This window comes from Camellia sinensis, chromosome 7, assembly GCF_055761805.1.
Source record: "Camellia sinensis isolate YWXY chromosome 7, ASM5576180v1, whole genome shotgun sequence".
Taxonomy (NCBI): Eukaryota; Viridiplantae; Streptophyta; class Magnoliopsida; order Ericales; family Theaceae; genus Camellia; species Camellia sinensis.
This window is the reverse complement of record NC_138967.1, coordinates 76043049-76051761: the sequence shown is the minus strand read 5'-3', so window position 1 is coordinate 76051761 and position 8713 is coordinate 76043049. Positions and strand designations below refer to the sequence as shown.

Genomic DNA, 8713 nt, shown 5'->3' with positions numbered 1-8713 from the left:
ACACCTAGACTGATTTCATATTTTTATTGTAATTTCTTGTTCTTTGTTTGTCCCATTCTATGATCGATACTTTTTAATTATTGATTTTGATAATATAATAATTTGAGATATATATGTGTTAGTCATAAATCTTGGTTTTTTTATGATTTCTATTTATTGTGTTTCATTGTTATATTTATTTGATATTATTTGACACAATATTTTATATCGCACATGATAAATTCTATGAACAAATCATTTGATATTTGTTTTATGCTTAAATGATTTTTATTTAATGTTATTTGAAGTTAATCTTGTACTTTGAAGGAAGCTTGAAAGGGAGAGAACGGGTGAAGTGTTGCAAAGTGTCAACACTTCAGAGCCCAAGGGTCAACACCATTCATGGTTCTAAATCGTGGTATCGGGTAGTGTAACGGTATCGATCGTGGAGTATCGGTATCGGTAGTATCGGCCGGTACGTATCGGGAATCGGGTGTCACGACTGTGAAATTTTAAAAATCATTAGCAATCCCTCTGAAACTCAATTTTATATATTTTTTGACTCTTTTAACCTTAATTTGTCACATTTTAATCAAAATTTTGATATATAAGAGCACTTTTAACCCATTTTTTCAACTAAATGATATATATTTTAATCTTGAGTTTTTTTTTTTTGACATATATTAAACTTTTAATAAAAAAATTAATGTGAACAAATAAATAGAAAAAATAAAAACGTGAACATTGTATGGTGCACAAAACATGAGTTCAAAAAAAAAGAAAAAAAAATTAAGTAACAGTTGTAACCAATTTAGAATTAACTCTAATTTAAAATTAATTCTAGTTAGATTCATCAATATAATAAAACAACTAGTCTCTATTGATTAAAACAACTGGTCTATATTGACTAGACCAAAATGTCAGGAGGCCACTGACCTCTTCCCCTCACCTCTCTTTTTCCTCAGACTTCATACCTTTCACTCGAGTCCGGATTCTCGGCGGCCGTTCTCGGCGGCCGTCCCAACAACCCCCCAAAACGACGTCGTTTTGGGGGTTTTTTGATTTTTTTTTTTTTTTCTTTCTTCTTCCTCGTTCTGGCCGAACCAGAGGGGAGGGGAGGGGAGGGGAGAGGAAGAAGAGAGAGAGGGGGAGGGGAGGGGAGCCGCCGGTGGGCCGGAGGGGAGGGGAGGGGGGCCATAATCACCGGGGGAGGAGGAGGAGGAGGCGGAGGCGGGCCGGAGGCGGAGGCGAGGCGACGATCGGAGGCGCTGGACGACCCGCGACGGCGGAGGCGAGGCGAGGCGAGGCATGGCGACGATCGTCGGACCTGCGACGGCGACCCTCCCCTCCCCTTCCTCTCTCTCTTCTTCCTCTCTCTCTCTTCGGCCAGAACGAAGAAGAAGAAAAGAAAAAAAAAAAAAATCAAAAACCCCCAAAACGACGTCGTTTTGGGGGGCTGCCGGGTAGGGCGGCCGGGTAGGGCGGCCGAGGATCCGGATTCCTTTCACTCACGCTCACCTCTCACCTCTGTATAGCCCAGCTCTCTCTCTCTCTCTCTCTCTCTCTATATATATATATATATAAACTACGTATATATATATTGATTTGAATTTCTATCTTCGATTTTGTGAGGAAATGAAAGCAAGGTGAGAATTTGTGTAAAAAATTGTATTTTTAGTTTATTGAAATTGTGTTTTTAGTAATTAATTTGTGAAATTCGAGATTAGAACTTCAGAGTCGTATCAGAGCTTCAAAGAACTCCAACAAGCTTGAAGATCCTTCAATGGCAGAAATGGTTCTGTCTTCGTCTTAATCTTCCTCTTTTCATTACCTTCAAATCTCACCTTCTTTATCTCGAATCTAAGTTCTTTTGCTTTTCTTTCTTCGTCTTCATCTGGTTCTCTGCTTCAATCTTCTTCATCTGATTCTCTGCTTCAATCTTCACTGTACCAGCATGTATCGGCATGTATCGCTTCGTGTATCGGATTCAGGCCGATACGAACCGCGAATCGGACGCTACGGACGTGAATTTCAGTCTCACCGATATATCGGCCCATATCCGACTCGGTCCTCTGATTTTCCGGTACTATGACACCATTAGACAGAAGGCTTACGTGAAAAACAAAAGACAAGCAAGGGTCGACAGCAAAAAATAAAGGGTTGACACCCTGATTCAGAAATTCAAAATTCTAAGTGTGTTCTAACATATTCCAACAACTATAAACAGCTATATTCGCATTAAATGTTCTCCTACCTACTCTAGGGGTGGACATCGGCTTGTTAACCCGTTCAGCCCGCACAGCCCAATCCTATTTTTTTAGTGCTTGGGAAGGTTGTTTTAGCCCATAGAGCCGGGCTGAGCTAACATTTTTAACCTAAAATATTAATGAGTTGGATTTGAGATTTATACTACCAACCCATGTCTGACCCGGCCTAGCCTGCTATTAAATTAATCAATTAATTATTTATTTATAATACATTACAATATATATTTTTTGTTAGGATCTAGACTTTGTCTTTGTTAATTTTATTGAAACTCACATTTGTGGTGATGCGTGATTGAATTTATTTAAGAAATCTTTAAATTTACACACAAAATCTTTCAATTTAGAATGACGTCAATATATTTATTTAAGAAATATAATGTGTGATTATATTTAATTACGGATTGTTTTAATTTATTTTTAACATATAGCTTTATGGGTGAGTTTGAGATTTATAATTATTTTTTAAATCAGACTTGGGGCTTGGATAGATATAGAGCTCCGATGTTAAGGTCGGGCCGGGGCTTAGATAGACACAAATTTCATTATTACGTAGTACGGGCCCGGCCCGACATTTGTCTACCCCTACCTACCTCCAGTAGTCAAATGAAGATGAGGGGCTATGAATCATCTACACTCACCTACAAGTGAGAGAAAGGATACTCTCCAAAAGAGAACATAAAATACAAGAATTTTGTGATAACTTTCATATCTTCTATATGAGTTTTAATTGTTTAAATTCAACTCTTTAGGAATTTATTGTACAAAATGCTTTAAGTATTTTTCTCCATCTGTAAAGGGTTGTTATACCCGTGTCACTACAAAAAAATTGACTTTTTGCGACGGTAAAATACCGTCGCTAATACTCCTAATGCCGTCGCTAATACTTTTTGCGACGGCAAAATGACTTTTTGCGACGGCAAGAGAGGGGTCGCAACTGCAGGGGTTGCAAAAGAGTTTTTGCGACGGTAAGTGCCGTCGCTAATGTTTTGCGACGGCATTTTTTACCTTTTGCGACGGCACCGTGCAGTCGCTAATAACGTTTGAAATTTCTTGACTTTTTTGCGACGGCCTTATTTTACCGTCGCTAAAAATGTTATTTGAGACGGCAAAAAATACCGTCGCTAATAGTCTTTTTCTTAAAAAAAACACTGTTTTTGCGACGGTGTGGTGCCGTCGCAAAAAGTAAAAAAAATATAAAATTTTCTATTTTTTGCGACAGTGTAATGCCGTCGCAAAAAATATTAAAAAATAATAAAATTTTTATTTTAAATAATAAAATTTCTATTTTTTGCGACAGTATAATGTCGTCGCAAAAAGTAAAACCTATAACAAAATTAATAAAAATATTAAAAATTTCTATTTTTTCCGACGGTGGTGCCGTCTCTCACTCTCTAAGAGCTGATTATTTACATTCCATTCACAAAAACATCATAACAGAAAATAAAAATAAAAATTGATCAAACCATCAAATTCAATATTTTACAAAGAATAATTAAACTGTACACGTTCATAAAAGCATATTTAAATTATAAAATTCACCCAAATCCTAAAAAAAATAAAATAATAAAATAAAATCTAAAATTCACCAATCAACACATTGGATATTTAAATGCTCTTACAAAAAATAAAAAAATAAAAAATTTCCAACAAGATCTCAATTTTGAGCCTATTTCAAAAATCAAGCTGCAAATTCCTACTTCTAGAATCAGATCTTCCCCTCGGCAAAATTTATCCTTTTGACCTACAAATAAATAGATAACAGTTGCAAATTATAATCTTTTGGAGAAACCAACTATTTAAACACCAGTAATGAAGACAATGAAAACTGTGAAAAGAACACTTACGTTGTCATCAGGAACAACTGCATATCTCTCAGAGTAAACTTTAATCAGGTCTACTGGTTTTTCTGTGACATCACTATCTCCTGAACATCACAAAGAACAAACCAAAGTTAACACCAATATTTCACTATCACATCATCATCAATTATTATCATTCAATTATAGATTAAGGTATACTTAGTTTCATGTATCATTCAGCTCCAAGGCACTAAACTAACAATGTGATCTCATCAAATATATGCTATATGTTGTAAATTCATGCATGAGCAACGATTATATAAAACCTGCTAAGGAGTGTGTGTTTTGGTATTGGTAATATATAGGTACTGTATATTTCTGCTGAGGGTGGTTAAAATCTTTCATCTCTTCTGACAGGTATAATAGGATTTGAGATATGGTGAGGACATAAATAATAAGAGAAATGGATGAGGAAATAACAACACATACTTGTAGATTTAGTGACCTGTTCCGAGAATCAAGTTCCTCTGGGGTGAATTCAACCTGATTGAAGCAGTGATAGAAGCAATATAAATGTTTTTGATTGGCAACCATTATGAATGTTACAGAAAATAAACATAATCATAAATTTCAAGTGCTCATCAGATGTTGGATTTCAAAGGAGCTCAAAGAGACAAATAAAGTACCTTCTGAAATGGTTTAGTTTTCAACAATTTGAAAAGAGTAAAAAGAGGATAAACAGTGGAATCAATGTTTGAGGAAGAATCTAGCTTCCACGAAGACTTGTCACCATCCGTGAAAATTGAATGATGAATAAGCTATCTCTTTACGTCGATAGCTTATTGACTTTCTTGGTCTGCTGGAATTACATCGCCAAGACTAAAGAGAATTTTTTATATAATTGAGGTGCAAACTAACATTCATGTCATCCTTGTGGAACATAGAGCATTCGGAATTAGTCACTAAGTCATAACCAATACATCCAACATAAGTACCAATTGAATTAGCAAGGTGAAGCCTAAAAAAATAATGATAAAAACTAGTTAAAGCTATAGAATTGCAAAATTAAGGGAGTAAATATATTAAGGAACAAGTAAACATAATAACCTTCAGAATCAGACATAATAGGAACAGCAGATGCTCTCATTCTTCTGCACATTTCCTCAATCTGCAGAAATAAGAAAAAGATGACATAAAGCAAATCTGATTTCAAAAAAGGACATAAGAAATTTATGGTTCATCTAGAACAGGTCTCTGATAAGCAGCTTTGAGATTGAAATTCTACCCAGCTCTCACTTTGGGGTCGAATACCTACACTGCAATACTTTGGAATTTCAGTTTGCCTAAGCACTCTTGCTTTATGTCTTTATCTACAAAAATATGTGGATGTGTGCAAATATGTGAATATAAACAGACTTATTAAGTCAATTCACATTCAGTTAGATCAATTGCACGGCTATCCATGGCAAGATAGTCTAAAATTGCATTAAAAACAAGTTGGTCAGTGAGTTATTTTGGTCAAATTTAGTATTATATTGACTGTAAATAAGATTAATTGAAACATGAAATTTAAAAATTATGGGCCTGCTGTTTATCACTCGATTAAAATAGAAATAATTCCACATACACTGGCATAATCTTCCACATCCAAGCAAGAAAAAGTTGACACATAATCTACATCGATGCACAAGGATTAATAATGTGGTGAGCAGGGCATTATCACCAGTCTTGAACTGATGTTTCCCAACACCAATCCCCCACAGTAAGGATTTCCAACATCCATCCACCCACCAAAAAAATTGAGAATTCCCAGTGCCAAACTAGCGGGAAATATTTGTTTCCTTGACATGACCTCAGAGATAAGGTTTCTTACCACAAATATGTCATAGATAACAGAGAACGAGAAGGAGATAAAAATATACTACAAGTGGGAACAAAGTAAGCTTAGGCTTCAAACTGCTTATAATCTCACATTATGACAGCTTAAAAAGGGAAAGAGGTAGACTACCTAGGAAAAGACACGAGATGGAATGCCTATTTAGACTTTTGAATGATAATACCTATTATTATCCCAAAGTCAGTCAACCAAAATCACGCTACCATATTTCTACCTTTGTACAAAATGCTTAGCTCTCTAGACATGCATACAATCATAGTGCAGCCATGACTTAAGAATTGTGGGTTTCAACTCTTTATCTATCCCAAATCACTTGTTCCCAATGTCAGATGCATATATGTTTACAAACCAAGCAGGAGTGTCACTGTTCCCTTTACTTCTTATCAAGCTCTCATTTGACTCGACAATGCACTGGAAAGGATTCATGCAGTCCAGTATGATAAATCAACTAAAAAGTAAGTTACCCGTAACCAAACTTCTTCATTTGGTGCATTCTTGTCAACAACCTTGTCCCAATATTTACCTGTTGATATCGCAGCAAATACCAGAGTGAAATAACACATATTAGCCACACAAAATCCTAAAAAAGGAGAAAACGGTCAAGCTGAAAATAATTGTGCAGAAGATGAGTCTATTTTGTAGCCTAGTGATAGAACATATGCAGACAAATACACACTTTTTGCCTCCAAGACAACTTTAAGTCTCAATATGAAATCCAGAATTGAAATCATTCACATTATGACTGGGTTACCACTATATATAGTCATATTCAGCAGACATCGGATCGTAGAGAATCCAATAGTAATCTTTGTGACCATTCTCTAATTGTTTTCTTCCCCATTTTTTCCCCCAGAAAGGCCATTAACTGAAGTTATTTCAGGTGAGTTCCCAAAAAAATTTATTCTGTTATTTTGTTTTCAATGCCATGAACTTTATCTTACACACACACACACATACAGCAATAAACTCATATACCTAAAATTCAAACATTGTCCAAACATTGTCCAAACATTGTCATCTCATAGTCCAAACATTGTCATCTCATAGTCCAAACATTGTCATCTCATTTCAGCAATAAACTCATATACCTAAAATTCAAAGATTTCACATGGTTGTTCAGTCTTAAACAGTGAACTCAATCCACTTCACATAATGAACTGCATTATTACAATCCCCTGTTCCTCCACATCACAAAGAACAAGCATTCCATGTCACACTCAAATTACCATACCAAATCAAAAAAAAAAATAAAAAAATAAAATTGATAATCTATACTATAGTATCTATAGTATCTATAGTATCTATACTATTAGCTTTTTACCTTGCAACCTTCGATCCCGAATTGAAATAATTGAATCCCATTTGACTTGACAAACTCGGCATTTGCCTCCGGGTACGGTTCTGGACAAAGGCATCTGCAAAACCAAAGCCCTATAATCATCAAATCTGTATATAATCAGCAAATTCAAATCATTCACTGAATTGAAATAATTTTCCAACACATCACTGCCATATAATCAATGAGGTTGAATTTTTTTTTTTTTTTTTTACTTACATGATGGAACGGAGGCCTAGGGATTGGAGGAAGGGGAAGTTGGCGGTGTCGGGGAAACCGGACCTGAAAATGCCATTGTCGACCATCGCGAAGTTCAGAGGAGGAATATAAAACCCGTCGTCGTCGGTGGGGTCGAAGTCGTCGAGGCTCGGCGGCGAGAGCTTCGTGAGAGGGTTGAGTTGTGGTGGTTCTACGACGGCGACTTCGATGGTTTTGCACATATCGCCGCCGCCTTGGAGGACTTCCTCAACGGTCATAACTGATTGAATTAAAGAGTAGAGTAGAGAGAGAGAGAGAGAAAGTGAGGGAGGCAGCAGCGGCAGTAAGGCGAAACCCTAGATGGAGAGAGAGAGAGAGAGAGCGAGCAGGAGGAGAGGGACGGCTCTGTTGTGTTTGGGTTGTGTTTGTGTTTGTGTTGTGTGTTCTCAAACAAAACCCTACACACACCCACACACCCACAAATATGTTATAGTTAATGAATTTTTTATTAAAATAAAAAATTATTAAAATAATTTTTATAGTTGATAAATTTTTTTTTTCATTTGATAAAGTTAAAAATTTATTTGTTTTATATTTATTTTATATTTATTTTAATGAATAAAAAATAATTATTATTTTTTTATTTGGTAAAAATAGGAATAATATTTTCCATTAAAATAAAGTTAATTTTTGTGGTCAATGAAAAAGAGAGAAGATAGATGAGAGAAGAGATAAATGAATGAGAGACACAGAGAGAGAGAGAGTCAAATAGACAGAGAGAGAGAGAGAAGAGTGATGAATAAGAGAGAGCAAGAAAAGAGAGAGAAGAAGATGAAAAAATGGGTGAAAAGATATAGACAAAGAGAGAGACAGAGAGAGGGAGAAAAAAAAGAGCAAAAATAGATAAATAAGAGAGAGAGAGAGAGACAGAAAGAGATGAGCAAGAGAGTGAGAGAGAAAAAAATAAGAGAGAGAGAAGAGAGACAGAGAGAGAAGATATATGAAAGAGATAGAGAGAAGAGAGATAGACGAGAGACATAGAGAAAAAGAGAGAGATAGACAGACAGATAGAGAAGAGTGATGAGTCAGAGTGAGAAAAAGAAGAGAGACAGAAACAGAGAGAAAAAGAGAGATGGACAGAAAGAGAAGAGTGATGAGAGAGAGAGAGAGAAAAGAGACAGAGACACATAGAGAAAGGGAGAGAGAGACAAACAGAGAATAGTGATGAATAAGAGAG

General features: G+C 35.8%; 1 protein-coding gene across 2 annotated transcripts; it reads right to left on the bottom strand.

The window, feature by feature from the left end:
- Window positions 1–3683: 3683 nt before the first annotated feature.
- Window positions 3684–7906, bottom strand: LOC114309443 (inositol diphosphatase DSP2). 2 transcript variants are annotated; one of them, XM_082878261.1, is made up of 7 exons: window positions 7498–7906; window positions 7264–7357; window positions 6407–6465; window positions 4732–5213; window positions 4535–4588; window positions 4091–4170; window positions 3684–3987 (listed from the first exon to the last, which is right to left on the bottom strand). In XM_082878261.1, exons 1-4 carry the CDS (start codon window positions 7752–7754, stop codon window positions 5189–5191), a joined length of 435 nt encoding a protein of 144 aa, XP_082734387.1. In that variant the 5' UTR covers window positions 7755–7906; the 3' UTR covers window positions 3684–3987; window positions 4091–4170; window positions 4535–4588; window positions 4732–5188. The 2 variants fall into 2 exon arrangements, with proteins under 2 accessions (XP_082734387.1, XP_082734386.1); XM_082878260.1 differs by having other exon boundaries at window positions 4535–5213.
- Between the last annotated feature and the right edge of the window lie 807 nt (window positions 7907–8713).

What these genes read in the sequence shown, in the direction of transcription:
- LOC114309443 (XM_082878260.1), bottom strand. Translation starts at nt 7,754, where the DNA reads ATGACCGTTGAGGAAGTCCTCCAAGGCGGCGGCGATATGTGCAAAACC. An exon ending in TCGGGATCGAAGGTTGCAAG is followed by an intron (nt 6,466 to 7,263) that starts GTAAAAAGCTAA and finishes CGATATCAACAG; the next exon opens with GTAAATATTGGGACAAGGTT. An exon ending in ATGAAGAAGTTTGGTTACGG is followed by an intron (nt 5,214 to 6,406) that starts GTAACTTACTTT and finishes TTATTTCTGCAG; the next exon opens with ATTGAGGAAATGTGCAGAAG.